Consider the following 18428-nt stretch of genomic DNA (forward strand, 5'->3'; position numbering starts at 1 on the left):
GTTGTTTCAGAATGAACCGAGAAAATACATTCTCAGTCGCCAAGTGATCCGGGCCGCGGCCATGATCACAGGGATTCCCCACTTCCCCGGGACTCCTGGGCATGATTCTGGGAGTACAAGTACATAGACCGCGGCTGATACGCAATTCTCTCTACTTGGCATTATTCCAACTCTAATCCAGCATTCCGCGGCCGCAGGTGAAGCTTGTTGCTCAGTTGGATCTGCAGCTAATCGTCCAACGGCAGATGTTCCGGCCAGCTTGGAGATGCCCAGGACCCCGGAGCTCCACAATGCAGGGATCCCAAGGCCGCCGGACCGGCGGCCAACAAGATTATCTAGTTTGCTGGTATTCTGGTAAAATTGGAAATGCTATGCGCCGGGACCCGAAGGCACCGTCCCAAACGAGTAAACAGCTCTCACAGCTGCCGAGAGCTGCCTACCAACACGCCGCAACAAACTGTGTATCCATGCGCTACGACAAAGCGGCATGCGTGGTACTGTGGCCCCTTGATGTGCTCTGCGTGGCAAATGAGCCGCTTGTATAGCAAACGCAGCGTGCGGATGAGACCAGTGCAGCATCTTGCAATGTCTGCGCGCATCCCGGCCTGAGCTTCACCTCACAGCTAGCCTGGAGATTGGTCGCTCTAATCATAGAAGCACAGCGTCGTATGCGAAATAGCAGCGGAGTGCTACCGGAGATTCGGGGCCAACTTCAGCTAGCCCAGTCGTGGACCATGGAGCTGGCTCATCGATCACACCTCGTCAATGTTGAGCAGCTTACCAGTGCATAACTTGAAGCAGTAGGTAGTACTCGATTCACTAGCAAAGCTAGCCGCACTCCTCCTGAGCCTCGATCCGCATCATGCTGCTAATCCCCTCTTCGTTGTGGCTTCGCCAACTCTTTCCACTTGAGCTACCTATCCGCTTTGAACGACTCTGGTCGAACGTGCCGTATGGTTCCTTTCCATGATGTCACGTATGACCCCAAAGGAAGCTGTGAACCGAATCAAGTGAGTGGCTTTACGGCAAACGGGCTCCTATGCCGGTCCCAGTTCGTTACAAGAACGATGTGTTGTGCATACCCCCTTGCTGGCTTCTTACCGGTTGACAAACAGAAAAAGAACCACATAACCGGATTTGAAGCCAAATTTGGCTCATACAACTAACATGTTTTTTTTTGGGGTAAAATAGGGGGGGGGATCCAGCAAGATGGCAAAGTTGATATGCAGGTAGGCAAATGAGCGTTTGCTTTTCAAGCATGCTACACGTAGAGGCGGAAGAGTCGGTGAAGATGACATACCGTAAACGGTTTCATGTCAAATGCAGTGCCATGTATTTCAGCAACCACGAGTTTCCGTTTGCAACTAGCTCATCGAAGGTTTGAAAAGCAGGTAGCCGTCACGAGGGACGTCTGCGCCCGCCCATCAGCAACCCCCTGAACAAGAGCATTCAGCAAATGAGATGTAGAGAATAGACCGTTCCAAGTGCTTATTCTGTTGGCTGTCTAAGAGTACCCGATTAATCAATCATCCATCAGCTCAGCTAATTCTGCCTCCTCCTCTGCGGTCAACAGGTTACCCAACTCCGGCTCAGCCTCTCGTTCTACCGGCCTCTTGGACTCTTCAATCTTCTTGATTGCCTCGTCCAACTCGCCCTTGCTCAGAGGCCACGTACGGATGGTGCCGTCGATGCTGACACTGCAAACCTTTTCAGGTAATCCTCGCGAGTTACGCAGCAGGATCAGATCCGTCACTTCCTCGTAGTGTCCCTCCAGTGTGCAATACAGCTTGCCTGAAGACCTGTCCCAGACCTTGACATTCTCGTCTCGTCCCGCAGTAACAACCCAGCTTTCCGTAGGAATCACGGCGCGGACGTAGTCCCCGTGCGCAAAGACATCGTCGGCCTCAAAGTTGCGAGCCCGAGCGAGACATTTCGCGGTGCCGTCCGCGCTCGCCGTCCAGAGATCGCCCTCGTCGCTATCGAGGTCGTATACCAGCTTGTAGACGCTCGTCTCGTGTTCCGCAATGGTGAGCTTCTCGGCGTCGGGCCGGTCATGGAACGCCTCGGTTAGCTGCTCGAAGCCAGTGGCTGTGATTTTCCATCGGCGGATGTGAGGGTCACTGCTCGCGCTCGCGATGACCACGGCATCAGGCGTGCTCAGGACAGGGTCGATGGCAAGGTGCTGCACGGCTAGCATTGTCGTGGTTGGGTCTTGGAGGGTGTGAAGGCGCTTGCCAGACTCAATGTCCCAGACCAAGATCTTCTTGTCTGCACCGCCGCTGATGAGGATCTCCTTGCCGGATACCTTGGTGCAGATGACGACCTTGATGAAGTCCGAGTGGCCGCTGAACTTGCGTCCGAGCTGAGCCGTCTCGACGTCCCACGACCAGATGTCCTTGTCCCATGAGCCGGCAAAGACGGTCTTGTTCCCGCTGCCTCCAATGGCGACACACGTCACGGGGGCCTTGGGTCCTCGATAGGTTGATTTTGTTGCAGCAGACTAGAAGCAGTGGGTGAGTGATGAGCTTTTTCGTGTCATGTATAATTACTGGCTACGGCTGATGACTCACTGCGAGGTCTATGCGGCGGGCAAAGCCTGCTGATTCCGCGATGAAAATGGCGGTTGAAGGGGAAAAGGGGTCAGGGACCGCAGCCAGAATCTTGGACTTCATGGCAATTGGGTCTCCATTCTTGTTGCCAGCTTTGAGAGCCTTGCGCTCTCTCTCAGCGTTGGAGGCACTGTGACAATGATTAGAATGAGCAAGTAAAAGGAATTCCAGGGGGTCTCCTTTCCAACTCACTCGGTTTGGAAGAAGGCGTCTCGATCTGAAGTCTCCATGGCGGTGGGGTGTGTGATTTGTAACGGGGATGGCGATGGAATATCTTGACTAGTGACGAGATGAAGAGGAAGGGGAAGAGATGGCACAACGCCGGTTTATATGCTATCAAGACGTCCAGGGATGAATTAGGCTGCCGAATAAATTTGAACAAAAGAATATATCGTGATGATTATTAACATTTTGATGCAAGCATGGCCAGCTAGGCTCCCGCCAAACTTTTGAATTCAGCGGCCCAAAATAACAGCAAATGGCGGGGCTCAACTGACAAGACAAGCTGCTGCTAAAATCCAACCGCGGGGCCGCGACACCGCCCAGACTTTAATTGATACGCGCTTAGACGCGTCTCCCTGCACTGAAGCCTGAACCCAGAGCTTCCAAGATTCTCCCATGCACTGAATCTAACGAACGACAGGCTGCCATCATGGACTCGACAGCTGCTCCTCGTCCTCGACCGAGGCCTGCGCACACGCAAGGCACGACTCGATGCGCATACACCAAGGATGGCAGCCGGCTGGTCACCGTGGGCTCCAACAACACCATCCGGCTCTACAAGACGGGCTCCGACGGCGAACCGACAAACATTGACGATTGCCAGGAGCAGAACGTTGCTGTGGCTGCGGCTCAGGACTTCTTCGTCGTCGGCTCCGAGGACGGCACCGTCAGCCTGTACTCGCTCGCCACGTCCAACTTTGAGCGCTTCCTCGTGCGAACGTCGCTCCCGGTGCGAGATGTGGCGCTTTCCGCAGACTCGCAGTGGTGCGCCGTAGCCAGCGACGAGTTGACCGTCAAGGTGGTGAATACGCAGGACATCAAGCAGCTGCGGCACCTCAACGAGCACGGCCGCGCCGCTCGATATGTCAGCCTGGATCCCAACGGCCGGATTGCCGCCATATCCTGCGTGGACGGAATCATATACATCTACTCTCTGACGGCAGAGCAGCCTGAGCTGATACACAAGGTGGACGGGGTGATTGGCGCTGGGGATGCAGATTCAGAAGCTTCGGTCAAGGCTGTATGGCATCCAGACGGCAGGGCATTTGCTGTCGCGACGCCGACGCGGGATATCCAAGTCGTATCCAAGAACGACTGGGAGAAGCAGCGCTCCTTTACCAATGGCCACTCGGCAGATATCACCGCCCTCGCCTGGTCGCCCAACGGCGTCATGCTGGCGTCGGCCTGCAAGGGCGGAAAGGTCCTGATCTGGGAGACCAGCACGCAAAACGTGATTCAGCGTTACGAGTATTCCAACGTCATCGACCTGGCGTGGCACCCGTCCAAAAACATTCTCTCCTTCACGACGGCGGAGGGAGAGGTGTACATATACCCCGACTTTCTCTCCGACCAATACTCTCCGATGCTGAAGCTGCCGGTGCAGCCAGCGCCCTTTATCCACGATCCCCTATTGGAAATATCTGCCAACAGAAGGGCTCCGGCGGTCAATGGCCAGAAGCGCGACATTCCCACGCGTCCTCGCCGAGACTCTTTGGGCAGTCTTGACTCATATCTAGAGGATGAAAACTATGCAGATGGCGATGACGATGGCTTTGTTGTTGATGACGACGGTGCTGGGTATACAACCGGCCAGAAGAGAGGCCGTGTGGGTGATGAAGGTGCCGGTGACTACGCCAACAAGAGGAGGCATCTCCTGGATCCCCAGTATCACGAGGCGTTTCAGCCCGGGTCAACACCATGGAGGGGGAACCGAAAGTATCTCTGCTTGAATCTCATTGGATTCGTCTGGACAGTGGATCAAGACGGGCACCATACCGTCACCGTGGAGTTTTACGACCATGAGTTTCAGAGAGACTTTCACTTCACAGACACCTTTCTGTACGACAAGGCATGTCTCAATGAGCGAGGCACTCTGTTCTCGTGCCCCCCAAAAGACGATCAGCCGGCGACTATATTCTATCGTCCTCATGAAACCTGGACGCAGCGATCCGACTGGCGGACACAGCTTCCCAAGGGGGAGGCCGTTACAGCCATGTCACTGAGCGAGTCCTTTGTTACTGTCGTGACGAGCGCCAACTATGTGCGCATTTTTACACTGTTTGGAATACCGTACCGGGTCTATCGCCCCAAGAGCACGCCCATGGTTACATGTGCCAGCTGGAGAGATTACGTTCTCACGATAGGCAACGGCCCTGTCACGGCTGACGGAAACACACGCCTCCAATATACCATTGAGAATGTCAAGAGGGACGAGATTTGCCAGAACGAAGACACAGTGGCACTTCCCGAAGGCGCAACTTTGAAGAGCGCCTTCTTTTCTGACATTGGTGTAAGTCTTGTCAAAACATTAGTCTACATCTATGTACAGAGATGACGCGCAGTTCTAACAGCTGGTTATTAGGATCCTTGTATTTATGACTCGACGGGGACGCTGCTGACATTGCTGCACTGGCGTCAGCCGTCACGGGCCTCTTGGGTGCCTCTTCTAGATACCAAGCTTCTATCCCGTCTTGCCTCTGGTCGAAAGACTGAGACGTATTTCCCCATTGCCGTGGCGGAAAACAAATTCCACTGCATTATCCTCAAGGGTGGCGACCAGTACCCATACTTTCCTCGGCCGCTGCTCTCGGAGTTTGACTTTTCGATTCCCCTGCACTCACTGGAGGAACCCAAGTCAAAGAAGAGCAAGGAAAATTCAGGTAATGGGGAGGATGACGCAATGGACGAAGATGATGACGAGGAGGAGGAGGAAGGCGCCGAGACGAAGAAACTGGAGCAGCTGTTCATGCTCAAGGGCGTGCAGGCAGCTCAGCTCCGTGACCTTGTCGAGGCCACCAGCGGAAGTCATTCCCAGCGCTCTCTGTTATCGCGGGTCGAGCTGGAGATTGACAAGACGCTTCTGCAGCTCCTGGCGGTGGAGTGCCGCGAAGGCGAGGATAGGGGCATGCGTGCGCTCGAGTTGGTGGAACTGATGCGTGACCGCACTGGCCGGATGATGGAGGCGGCGTACAAAGTTGCAGAGCGGTACGGGCGTACGATTCTGGGGGAGAAGATTCGGGAGGTTGGAGAGAATAGGGTGAGTGGTGACGATGATTTGTGAGCGGAGCGTCGGAATTATGGCTGTGAGGAAGAATGGTTTATACTTGTTGTTATAGTTTGATTAGGGGGGCGGGTATGGATGGGAGAGTTTCATGGGTTTTTGGGGATTTTGGTTTGACGAGGTGTGGGAAAATGTGTAGTACAAGCAAGGTTGACGATTGGCATTTGGCTGATGGATTGGCATGGGTATATAGCTCTTCAGACTCGGTAGGTTTTGAAGGCGTGAAATGATGGCACTCTTGGTTGGTGAATTGGTATTCATTATGGTGACCTAAGGGGTTTACAATGTCGAATCAAGTTTCGAGGGCATATCCGTTGAAATTTCAAGATTTCTTGATAAGCATACTAAGGTACCACGAGTTATTGGTCAGTTTAGACGTCTGTTTTCTGCTATTTACTACTACTAGTATATCTTATGAGCCAATTGGCCTTAGTACGGCTTGTTTGGCACAAGTATTCCAACTCTTGAGCTAGGTACTCTGGAGTGTGTACTTGTGCTAGGTACAGGTACCTAGGTAGTTTCTTACCCGGCAAGGAAGCATCATCTGCTTGTCTCGTTGCTCGATCTCATCTCAATGCCCATCGACGCCAGCGGCATTGGGCAAGAGAGGCATTTCTAAACGGAACGTGTAGTATTCCCTATTCGACCCGCCTCCTAGCCCAAGTCTAGTAAATAATACGCTCCAGGTCGCTTTAGAGGCTACACTATCGCAGACTGTGAAAATGTCCCGTTCTCTAGAGGCGGGGAATATTCGATACTGACATTCCGAACTACCTACATTATGTAACACTCCTAAAATCCAAGGTGGAAAAACTGAACTGGAGAATAAACGTGCACCATACTACCATTTGCTAATGTTGGCTGAAAATGGAAAAAAGTAATTCGTAAAGCTTTCGTGAGGTTCGGGGAGCTAAGCGTCTTGACCGCGGCTGTATAACACAAAAGATCCCAAAGTTGCAAGAAGTGGCGGGAGCTAGAAGAAGTTCTGGTCGGTTGCCCCGATGCACAAGTACGAAGTAATGGGGGCATCTCACTTCCTCTCTTTCTCTCTCTCTCCCTCTGTTTACCTCGGATAAAAGGACTTGTTTCTTCTTTCTTCTTCCTTTTGCCCCCTCCCTCCCGCTCAAAAGAACGGAGAGACCCCAAAACCGGGGTTCGGAATTACAGCGTATCCCTTCTTTTGGAAGCCTACTTTTTTCGGGACAGTGGATGGTGGGAACTCTGGAATCAGGTCGGGGGTTTCGACCGTTTTCAGTGCCCGCTACGAGTATTCTCTTGCTGCACGTCTCAATGCGTACAGGGCTAGTTCGCCCGAGGGGTGTAACAGGGGGGGTTTTGGTTTGGTTTGGTTTGGTTGCAACAAAAGAACCTTTTTGTTCCGTGCTAAAGTAGGATGGATTTTTTGTTTCGAAAATGTTGCGTGGGGGGGACTTTATGTTTTGGAGTACCTGTTGTAGCTTGGCAGTCTTTTTAGGTGTGCTGGGCTGTAAGTGAGTCAGGAGAATATCGAAGCTGAGAATGCCAGAATATCATGGATGATATAGTAGTACTGCTCTCCCGCTGCTCGGGTAGATAGCTACACCACCCTCCTAGGGTCACGGAGAAATAAGCATCACCTCGATGATCCGGGCTTATCACGGAACTGCCTACGGTACTAAAGTATTGTCCCGTAGCTCCAAAATACGGAAGTACATTGAGCAATATCGGTTACCGGCTCTCGCTCAGAAAAACAGCAACAAGAAAAAAGAAAAGAAAAGAAAAATAACAAGCAGGGCAGGGATAGTACGGGCAAAGCATCCATCTACGGAACATGTGGTTTGCCCTATTTTGCAAATTCCTACGAGGGCACCTGCACGGGCCAGATGTGATCAAAGCTCTTCAGAAAGTACCTATAGGTAGGGGGAGAAGGGGATTGTATGTACGAGTAAACCTCGGGCTTTTGGAGAGGGTTGGCGGGACTATGCAGGTGGTTTCACGCCCTCGGCTCCGTCCTTTTTTTTTTTCTATTGCTATACCGCTTTGATTAAGTCGGTGCCTAGAACAGAACCAGGAGTGACTGCACCGTTTTTTTTTTTCAATTGAGAATCATGGATGTCGTATGTATGTTTGCAGTATCTGATGCCGTCTGTGTTGGTCGATGCCACCAATGCCAAGATGCATGAGTTTGCCTACCTTAGTACTAAGGCGGTGTTTATCCGAGCCAAGACGGGATGTATTTTACTCTATTTCTTCGTTTATTCGACGGCATCTTTTTCCTTTAAATGAAACCGGCAACATGTTCTGTATACTCGTAGGTAGGCATGCTCCTCATGCAGCCATTCGCCGGATATTTCCTCCTTGGTGCAAGTTATCTGGTTAGGTAGTGTGGCCGGTTGGCTGGCGTCATGTACTCGTATCGTATGTACTTGAACGGAGTACCTTGATGCCAGGGGCAGAAAGGGGGGAGGCCGACGGGCAAAAGCAAAAGCAGCGAGAGATACAGAGAGAGAAAAATAAAAAACAAGACGGCAAAAAAACAAGGGCTGCCAGGGTGTTATGCCGCGCGCCGATCTGACGGCAACAGTTAATATAATTTGGCAACATCCCGAGATCGGCAGCTGTTAGCGCCGCAGCAGCTCGGTCTCTTGCACGAAATAGTGCCGCCTCGAGCAAAGCGCGGGCAGAGGCAGAAAGAGGAATCTGACAACTTGCAGGGACGGTGACATGATTGGGTTTAGCTTCCATGGTTCTGGTTGCAGAGCAGAGCCTCGAATCGACAACTTGAAGCATTTGATGTTGGTGAGACGGGCGGTGGGAAACACCGAGGGCTTCTTTGGGGTGTAAATGATACCCTCCCCAGCAGAGAGGCACATACGAGTAATGCGGAGTACATTCTACTTACAGGCACCTGTACTGTGAAGAAAAAGGTACATAGACATTCCCAAAAAAAAAAAAGGGGTGCATACGCCCGGTATGAGTACTGTAATCGTAATCGTACAGGCACGGTAGGTTGGTAGCAAGTATTTGGGCCATCTCGCTACAGCAAAAGCATTGGAGAAAAGTCCCGTCGTCTTTCTTGGCCCGAGTCCGTATCCATATCCATATCCATATCCCCCCCTGCGGATCGGTGAGTGTCGTACGCACTCGTACATATGCACGGACGGGCGGGACATGCAGCCAGCAAATTAACCAATTCGTTGCTGTGGTGCCACGGATTGATATTCGGCCTATTGGGGAGGAGACTTGGCCGACCCCGTACTGGCATTTGCTGGATCAATGGAGGTCAATTCACCGGTTCGAGTGCAGGTAGGTGAAGTGGCTGCGGGCCCATTGGGGGGATTTGATGGGCAAACATACCGAGTACATTCAGGCAGCAGCTTTTTCGGCAGCAGGCTTGGAAGATTGTGTAGATAGTACCCATAGTAGGTGGAAGCTATACTCACTAGCTTAGCTAGCCACTAGCATTGAGCTGTTTTAGCATGGAGAAGATGGAAAATGGAACATGGCTGCTGAATAAGTTGATTGTGGCCATTGGTTTGGTTTGGTTTGTTGATGCTGATCTGATGCTGATGCTAGCATGGAGACTTGTGGCTAATGGAGCTCCGCGTGTGCCAGGACCGGAATCACGGGATGCGCTGGCACTGATGGGAATTTGGCAATGCATCTGATGGCTGCCTTGGATGAGCAGAACAGGGCATGACTGGGTGCTGTAGGTACTGCATGTAGGTAGCTTCGTGCAACTGTCTACATGCAACTACTAAGTAGCAGCCAATCCGTGCAAAGACGCACCGACGGAAAAGTGCCAGAACGGCCTCCTTTACTCCTCAGAAGCAGAAGAAAAAGAACGGGGATGAGATTTGGCGCCGCCGACGTAAGACTGGGCAGCTACCAAAGGCAGGTTAGCACGGAGGAGCTACTAGTAGATAAGGGAGCCCTTTTTTCTGGATTCTGGATTGCATCAAATTTCATGTGAAAGTGTTCATTTGCTCATGGGAGACGTCCATGTGATGATGTTTCTGTAATTGCTTCATCTTATCTTGACAACGGTATTCATGATTGGATCGACCTTTTTAAACCAAGTATATAGATGGGTACATACCACCACCACTATATACAGGTACATACAAGCAAGGTACCTATAGGTAGATGGTAGATTGCATCCTTGATTCTGTGCTACCCACCGTCCATCAAACCCCATCCATTGCCAAATCTCCCTGTGGTCGGTTTGACGGCCTGTCAGCAAGCCACCAATAAAAGCCTCCTTGTCTGTGCGCAGGTTTCGTTGCGGGGAGGGGCCTCTTCTTTCGGACCTATGGCTGAATCCATCTCACCTTGCTGGTGAGATCGGATCTAGTATCTGCCCGCCCAGCCTTGGTGAGGAAGAGACACATTCAAGTTCTCAATCTGGTCCGAGGAAAGATTGCCGGCGGCGGCTAGTACTCGTATGAGCAGTCCAAGTACTGAGTTTGGTTGGACACAAAGTACTGCATGTACCTGTACGTGTTCCGTGATCCTGGTCTCTGGAGAAATGGAAGAATGCTCAGTTCTATTTGCCCGATTCCCCAGTGTTTTGTAGCATCAAGCTTTTATTGCTACGAGTAGTGTCTTTAGTGCCATGGTTTGATTAGCTACCTTGCCTGGCAAACATGGGCAACGTCGGTCCCTGGTCTGTCTGTAGCTTGGAACTTGGCAGTCTGACCCTGTTGAAGCAAGAATTTGACATCCATGGTTAGTAGGTGTAAATCATAATCATGGGGAACCTCGTCAGTCAGTCAAAGGCCGTTGGATGCCGGTCACGGTCGTCATGTTGCATCTGATCTTTGGGCGTCAAATGTTGGCTTCTCCACGCCCTTCCGCAAGTGTTCCGTCATGCCAGCATTACGTACAAGGCGCTCGCCGCATTACCTAAAGCCTGGACCTCGGGCCTGTGAAGGGGTTCCCGAGCTCCGAAAGAGGCTTGTTGACAGCGGCATCGGTATCAATCAATCAACCAATACGAACACCTACCTGCTGTAAGCTTGAGCTGTTCTGTTCGTTGGTGGGCAAAACCTTGTATTCTACCAATGCTGTAGATCGATATCCGGGCATCAGCTCAGCCCTTTCCATGTCACTGATACGCGTACCGTCTGGTGCCTCTCGCTCTTCGCCTCAACTTGCGCCATGAGGAATCCATCCATCTTATCGAGACTGTAGGTTTTATAGTACTAAGGTATCTCGATCCAATGTCCGTGTATCTCTACCTGCCAAGGTCCCCAAGAAGCCCTGGCGCAAAAAGCTGCCGACAGCTCCATCCGTCCCCCGTCGCGGCTCGGCCTAAAGCCTAAAGCCTCCCAGCACAGGCGCGGTACCCGGTACTTGCCGCCCACCACCTGTAGGTACTGCCACAAGGTACACCGCAGTCCGGTTTGCCGACCCCTCGAGGTACCTGCCAGCGGCCATTGCTCCGTGCCGCACCCTGCTGCGGTACAAGAGCACGACTTATCTAATAATGGGCGGCGCAAGTACTGCATACCGATCCAGCATTGAACCTCCAGCTTCTCCCCCCCCCGGTCATTGCATGTACAAGTACAGCACACCTCAGTTAATCCCACCTCCGTAACGGTTCTGCTCCGTCTGGTTGCACCGTCGTCGCTGAGACACATCAACCCTACGCGAGCTTCTGCGCTGCTGTTTCGACGGGCCGCAGCTGTGCATCATCGTCGTCCTCATCATCTTTTTTTTCTCTTTCCCCTTGTTTCTTTTTTTCTCCTCTGGCCCGCGCATCTTGTTCCCGGACGTGCCTCGACCGTCACCGCCTCGCCCCCCCCCCAAAAAGTCGCCTCTGCCGCTGCATCGTCGAGCTCTCTCTCTTTGCTGCTAGTGGCCCTCGCCCTCGCCCACTAGCATCGTGCAGCGCATTACAGCTGCTCCGTACATACGCACACACAGCTTACCTCCGTGTGCGCCCTCGCGCCGGCGCCGTCGCTGCTGTTGTCCGCAGTCTCTGGCAACACGCTGCCGCTTCTAGAAGCTCCCCGGGGCCTGGCTCTCCAATGCGAGGCTGATCTCTCTCGACGCCTGTGTGCCTGTGCCTGTGCCTGTGCCTGTGCCTGGAGCCCGAGACCGAGACCGTCTGTCTGTCTGCTGCGGTGTGGGCGTGTGCGGCCCTCGACGAACAAATAGAAAACTCGAGAACTTTTGTCATCTCCATTGCTGCTTCGACTCCACCCAAACTGCAACAACACGACACGCCTGTCCTCCATCTTGCGACCCCAAAAGTGCTGCATCCCGCAGACATGAGGTGAGGTGAGTACAGGTAGCTAGTCCACGGAGCTTCCCTGAGCTAGCCAATGCCGGTTGTCGCAGCTCCGAGCTCTTCTTTGCGCCTCCTTGCCCGCCTGCCCGCCCGTCGCTTTTCCTCCTCACATCCCGCCTCTCCTCCTCGACGCCGCTACAAATCCTGAACCATCACCTTCTTCTCTCTGACCCCCCCCTGCCACCCCCTCACTCTCCCCAATTCACACGCTGGACATCCCATTCCATCGCTGGCTGACCGCAATGGGGACAGTACAGATGGCCCACAGGACTGAGACCTCTCAGAAATCCATTCCGGCAATCGATAGACTTCAAGACTCGCCCGGCTCCCGAATCGTCCCCGTTTCCATCTCCGTCTCCGTACCGCCACCTACCATCAGCATGTCTCCACCTAGTCCCGTCGACCATCCGATGGAGGGCACATCGCCAGAGGACAACTCGCCTACCGCCCACGGCCCCGACTCCGACCCTGGCGCCAATGGCAAGCCGGCCGTCTCCCGACCCGGCAACACATCGCCGCAGGAGCACACCGCCGTGACGACCTCAATCAACATGCCCGCGCCTCCTCCGGCCGCCGCGGCCGCTGTTCATCAGCCCAAAATCGTCCAGACTGCCTTCATCCACAAGCTATACAAGTGAGGATCCTGAACCCCTCTGCTCCCTTTCGTCAACTCGCCGGGTGCCCCCGGACCTAGCGACGGCTACTGATGGTGCAAGCAGCATGCTGGAGGATACCAGTATACAACATCTCATCTCGTGGTCATCATCCGCCGAAAGTTTCGTCATGTCCCCCTCGGCCGACTTCTCCAAGGTACTATCGTAAGCAACCCCTCGACAAACAGCCTCTGGCCTGACGAATGTGCTCACCCTCGCCCTCTTAGTCAATACTTCAAGCACACCAACATCTCGTCCTTTGTTCGGCAGCTCAACATGTATGGGTTTCATAAAGGTACCGACCGCTTCCGTTTACATTAATCCTTGAACAGACCAAGCACAGAGGTGCTCACACTCTCATCTAGAACGGGACGTATTTCATACCGGCAACCCCGAAACAACTCTGTGGGAGTTCAAGCACGGCAACGGCAACTTCAAGCGTGGCGACCTCGTTGGTCTTCGAGAAATCAAGCGTCGTGCGAGCCGACACGCTCTCGTCAACCGAGAGAACACCTTTCCCAAGACCTCCACCTCTCAACCCGGCACTCCAGTCGAGCCTGTTCAGGTCCCGCCAGATAGCATTGACGCTCGACTGGCCAATTTGGAGCACTCATTATATGATACGGCGGCAAGACTTCAGAGAAGCGAAGAATCGGCCCATTACATGCATGTTAAGAACCAAGCAGTCATGGAGACACTAAGTCGACTGCTCTACTTCAACCAGGAACTGTCCAAAGGACTGCTGTCGCTTGTGCCTCCGGACAATCCTGTTCATCGAGATGGTACGTCACACATTGAACAATCTGGCTCAAAAAAAAAGCTAGATATGATGAGGCTAACATGAACGCTTTCAAGTCTTGTCGATCCAGGGCGAAATGGTCAGGCAAGCAGAAATGCTGCGCTCACTCGACGAGCCACACGAACCCGTATATTCTGCCCGGCAACAGTTCTTCGGCACTGTCGACAACGCGCCCGTCTCGCCCAGACAGCTACCGCAGGATGACACCAGACGAGTCACTCTCAACGTCCCACAGGGCCGAAACCAGCCATCTTACCGCCCAGCCGTTCCCTCCAACCTGTCCGTCGGCACGCGACGACCCTACGGATCCATCAGCGGCGGTGCTGGATCTTCACCTCTGCGCAATGCCGCGCCGGCTCCGCCTCCGGGTCCTCACCCCCTTTCCAACGTGGAGACAGTTCCCAACAGCTTGGCTAGACGCCATACTGCCGCCGACATTCGCGCACACGGATGGCAACCAAATGCGCCTCCTTTCCCGTCAGGAACTGTGCCGCCGCCCGTGTGGCCTCAGTCTCCCAACCGACTTGCGCCAGAGGATCTGAGGATAAGAGACTCTCTCTCTTCATTCTCCCTGCAAGCTCCGCCCACTCACGGCCACCCCCACTCACGGCCCGCGACGCCACCACATGTCCCCTTTTCTAATGGCGCGAGCGGTGGCTCGGACACGTTTGGCAGCTGGTCGTGGAACTCGGCATCGAACCGCGAGAGCAAAACGATTGGGGCCTTGAAGGAATCATCGGCGCCTCCTACCAGGAGAGGGAGCATGGCGCATATTCTCAACCCTAGCGATACTGCTGAACGATCAGACGAAGACGAAGATCCCCGTGGCGACGATGACAGAAAGCGGAAACGAAGACAGTGATGCGGTGTCGAAAGCCTCGGGCATGTAACGTTCGGATGGAAAGGAAGGATGGATCATGACCACGGCGCATGAGTTCTGGCGCTGCTTTACGACCAAGGGGTCGCATTCTGAGGCTGGCGTTTGAAAGAAATATCAATACCTCACGCATGTTTTTCTTCTTCTTCGGTTTTCTTTAGTGTTTTTCTTGGTTTACTTTTTTTATGTTTTATTGTTTTGCAAATCCAGATTGGATACTTAGGCATGGCAGCATCACGGCCGATCAGATTCTTTGAGCTACGCTCAAAGGTGACGGCCGTTTCCGAGTTTACACATTCGCATTCACTTTCGATTGTATAATAACAAACAACATCCTTGGACTGGATCTTGACCACCTCCATGGCACACTACAAAAAACATACTTCAATTTGTGGAGCTACCTCGCCTTTCCCCTTTCTTCTTGATTAATATGTCTATTTGACATTACCAGGGAACGACATCAGTTGGCGTTAATCATTTTTTTATCGAGCCTCTTAATACGATCCTTGATGGAATATGGCCTGCTAGAAATATCTCATATCCTACCACGTCTTGAGGCTACCCTCCCTATCCGTCGTTGAAACGCCGAACAAAAGTTGCTGAATCTTTTAAAAAAATCTTGGGATCTGATTTGGACTACTGCTTTTTGACCGTCGTAGTAAGAGGAGGAAACTGGCTTTTTTTTTGTTTCTTCTTTAGCCTGGTGGAAAGGCATAAAAGTCAGGATGGAAAGGTCTAGATTCTTTTGGTCGGGTTGAAGATGATGTGGCTCTCGCGAAAGGGAACAGCAAAGAGAAGCTAAAGGAAGAGGAGGGGAAAGATTGCTGTTCTGGCGGTTAATATCAAGGGAGGAGAAGTGAGAGGGGGTTTGACCTGAGAGATATTATTTCTTTTTCGGAAGGGATGGTGGGGATAAAGTATATAGGAGAGATCTCTCGTGAGTTTTTATGTTGTTGGTAAAAAAAAGTATTATAGGATGGTTATAATATTTTTGATATTGGCCGCTTTTTGTTCTTTTGTGCTTCTTGGTGGTGAGGAAATGGTAGAAGCTTCTTGATGATGAGAAATTGGTAGAAGCTCCTTGAGGATGAAGGAATTGGTAGAATTATGATGAGGCATTGCCGAGTTTCTTCAGCTTCTGCTTTTCTTTTTCCCTCTGCCTCTTCTTCTTCTTCTTATTCCGCTTCGCATCATCCCCGCCGTTGGAATCCGCCATCACCTCTTCTTCTTCTTCTTGTTGTTGTAGTACCAGAGCAGCATCCTCAACATGACCAGTTCCCTCATCTTCAACCTCATCCCCCCCCAGCTCTTCTCCCACTTCCTCAGATTCTCCCACTTCCCTCCTCCTCCTCTTCCTCTTCCCCAGCCCACTCCTCCCAGGCTCCTCATCGCTCTCACTCTCCACAGCAAACCTCTTCTTCTCCCCCTTCCCATTCCTCTGCCCCTTGCCCAACAACCTCCGCCTCAGCATCCTGTCCTCCGTCGCAGGCGCGGCTTTCCGGTCGGCAACGTAGCCCACGCCCTCGTTGGGCCGAGGCCCCGAAAAAAGCTGCTCAATGTCGTCTGCGTTGACATTATGCCGGCGCGTCGTCGTTTGCCGCGCTGTTGGAGAGGAGGAAGGGTTGAGTGTTTTGAGGAGGGATGTGCGGTTGGATAGGAGCAGGGAGATTTTGTTGGCTATGGCGGCGCGGTCGGGGGCGAGGGGGAGGGGAGGTGGTTTTGACGAGGTTGGCGGCATTGTTGGGAAGATGCTGAGATGGATTTGATTTCTGAGGTGGATTATGTTCGGGTTGTCGCTGTTATGACTGCATTGTTTGTGTGAATCTTGGATTGAATTTGATATGGCAATGGGCGCAAGAAACTTTGAGAGAAATCCGTGGTTGGGTTTATCGAATGTGAGGAGGATATCGAATGACAGGACAAAAGTCGCTGGGAAAAAGAAAAAAAAAAGGTTGGAGTAGCGTCACTCTTGAGCACTGGGAGCTTCAGTGGGGTCTTTTTAGTTACTCCGTTGGGAAAACAGCTGCCTGCTTCTAGAAACATCAATCAATCATTCTTGCGAATACGGAGTACACGGTAACAGAATTGTGAAAGCAATGTACGGAGTAAAAGAAAAATTATGGCCGATTGAGCCAATGAAATTATGTATATATAATTATTCGTCTAAAATCACAAAAGTACTCGATATCTTTTTCACCCTCTCGTATCCTCTCTGGCCTCTGGAGCCGTCATCGATAAAAAGTTACAGTCTATTTTTAATACAAACCCATCGCAGCGTAGCATTCGTCAAGTTCCCCCCCCGGGCAGCCTGGGACTCAATATCTCGTCGCCGTTGATTCCGTCAAGGAAAGAATGTATGGCAGATCACTGGCGTCCCCACTGTCTGCCAGACGGATGACGGATCCTGAGCCATCCGACGACTTGGATCGCAGGCTGGCGGCTGATGAGTGCTGGCTGGAGGTGTAAGTGCGTCGCATCTGCGCAAAGCCACTGGTGCTGACGCTGCCTGATGTCATGTCCATGTGTCTTCTGCTGCCGGGTGTACTCGGCGCCGTACGATATGTATTGGTGCGCCGCCTTGTCCGTCTCTGAACAGAGCGCTGAGTACTAGCCGTGGAGGGTCGTGATATAGTTCTTGGAGTAGACGGAATCGTCTCCGCAGGAGCATCGTTGTCGATGTCGCTTTCTGGTGTCGCCATCCTATGCATCCTCCCCCCCTCCTCTTCGTCTTCTTCATATAGGTGATCCAGGACCGTGGGGTCCAAAGGCTGTATCGATCGCAAGATTTCCGCAAAGAGATGCATCAGCTCGCGGAACTCGGGATTGGAGATTGGTTTCGTGGAGAAACGAGCGATTTCGTATTTCGACAGGAATTCGGCCACCGTTTCGTCCATGACGGCAACACCCAGACTGGCCAAATGGCCAAAGTAGTCTCGGAGACTCATGCTGGGGAGTCTTTGCAACAATTCTGCAGCTTCGGGATCCAGCATCGGAGGGTCGGTTTGAGAGGTCGGGTCCGACGGCGCAAGTCGAAGCGCTTGCGCCTCTATGAGATTCGGAACTTCAGCAACGACATTGCCGTACTGCAGGTTGGCAAGGTCCGGCGAGTTGGGAGACGCCCAGCCGCAGTGTTCGATGACGCCCCAGACGGGACGATGCGGCGGCATGGGAATCGGCTCGTCTCGTTCCAGTGCTTCTTCCTTCCACGCCATCAGTTTGGTTCGCGTGCGCGCTTCGTCCTCCAAGTCGTCCTCATCCTGATCGTCCCCCATCATCTCCTCGTCAACCCTTGGCCGCGCAGCATACGCAATCGCCGAGCTCTTGCTCAGCCCAGCCCCAATCACCTTATAAACCGCCTCCTTGACGTCGCCCTTGTCGATGGGCACCCACGACTTGGGGATCGACGCCAGCACCGTCCGATTGACGTACAGCCGCACAACGTAGACAAAGCCGACGATGAAGACGGTGACGACGTAGCCCGACGCGATGATCCAGATGTTGTACCACTGCCTGTTGACCACGGATCGCTGGATGGCGTCGCTCGGCGTAATGAGAAGCAGGCCGCAAAGCACGACGTAGAGGAACAGGTACAGGGACCTGTAGAGGATACGCAAGAAAAGGTTGTGATGCGCCATGGCGACAACGCGCCCGGGAGCTGGTCTCAACTGATTCGTCGCCGCCCTTCTGATTCGGATAACGAGAACAATCGCGGTCGCATGGCTATGGCTGCTGGGGAATCATCCGAGACGCTGCCGTAAGTGCTGTTGAGGGGAGGCAAAAGGGCGATATCGTCATGTCATGGGGGGAGAGGAGAGGAGAGTTTGTCAGGAGGAACAAGCAAGCAGTCAGGAGGACGAAATTACGAGTGCAGCTGTACCTGCCCAGCAGGGCCCCAGCAGGTAATTTACAGGCGCCTCGCTACTAAGCTTTAGT

General features: G+C 52.8%; 5 protein-coding genes across 5 annotated transcripts; 2 read left to right on the forward strand and 3 right to left on the reverse strand.

Annotated features, from left to right (window-relative positions):
• Positions 1–1522: 1522 nt before the first annotated feature.
• Positions 1523–2839, reverse strand: Triagg1_9611 (uncharacterized protein; the record flags this gene model as incomplete). The annotated part of the gene is made up of 3 exons (XM_062904588.1): positions 1523–2500; positions 2571–2739; positions 2802–2839. 3 exons carry the CDS (start codon positions 2837–2839, stop codon positions 1523–1525), a joined length of 1185 nt encoding a protein of 394 aa, XP_062751428.1.
• Positions 2840–3261: 422 nt separating this feature from the next.
• On the forward strand, positions 3262–5892 carry Triagg1_9612 (uncharacterized protein; the record flags this gene model as incomplete). Its single annotated transcript, XM_062904589.1, has 2 exons — positions 3262–5121; positions 5194–5892. 2 exons carry the CDS (start codon positions 3262–3264, stop codon positions 5890–5892), a joined length of 2559 nt encoding a protein of 852 aa, XP_062751429.1.
• A 6516-nt stretch (positions 5893–12408) lies between these two features.
• On the forward strand, positions 12409–14480 carry Triagg1_9613 (uncharacterized protein; the record flags this gene model as incomplete). Its single annotated transcript, XM_062904590.1, has 5 exons — positions 12409–12800; positions 12886–12984; positions 13047–13114; positions 13185–13601; positions 13675–14480. 5 exons carry the CDS (start codon positions 12409–12411, stop codon positions 14478–14480), a joined length of 1782 nt encoding a protein of 593 aa, XP_062751430.1.
• A 1120-nt stretch (positions 14481–15600) lies between these two features.
• On the reverse strand, positions 15601–16233 carry Triagg1_9614 (uncharacterized protein; the record flags this gene model as incomplete). Its single annotated transcript, XM_062904591.1, has 1 exon — positions 15601–16233. One exon carries the CDS (start codon positions 16231–16233, stop codon positions 15601–15603), a length of 633 nt encoding a protein of 210 aa, XP_062751431.1.
• A 577-nt stretch (positions 16234–16810) lies between these two features.
• Positions 16811–18130, reverse strand: Triagg1_9615 (uncharacterized protein; the record flags this gene model as incomplete). The annotated part of the gene is made up of 1 exon (XM_062904592.1): positions 16811–18130. The coding sequence occupies one exon, from the start codon at positions 18128–18130 to the stop codon at positions 16811–16813; it is 1320 nt and encodes a 439-aa protein (XP_062751432.1).
• Between the last annotated feature and the right edge of the window lie 298 nt (positions 18131–18428).

This window comes from Trichoderma aggressivum, assembly GCF_033847375.1.
Source record: "Trichoderma aggressivum f. europaeum strain CBS 100526 chromosome Unknown scaffold_056, whole genome shotgun sequence".
Lineage (NCBI taxonomy): Eukaryota > Fungi > Ascomycota > Sordariomycetes > Hypocreales > Hypocreaceae > Trichoderma > Trichoderma aggressivum.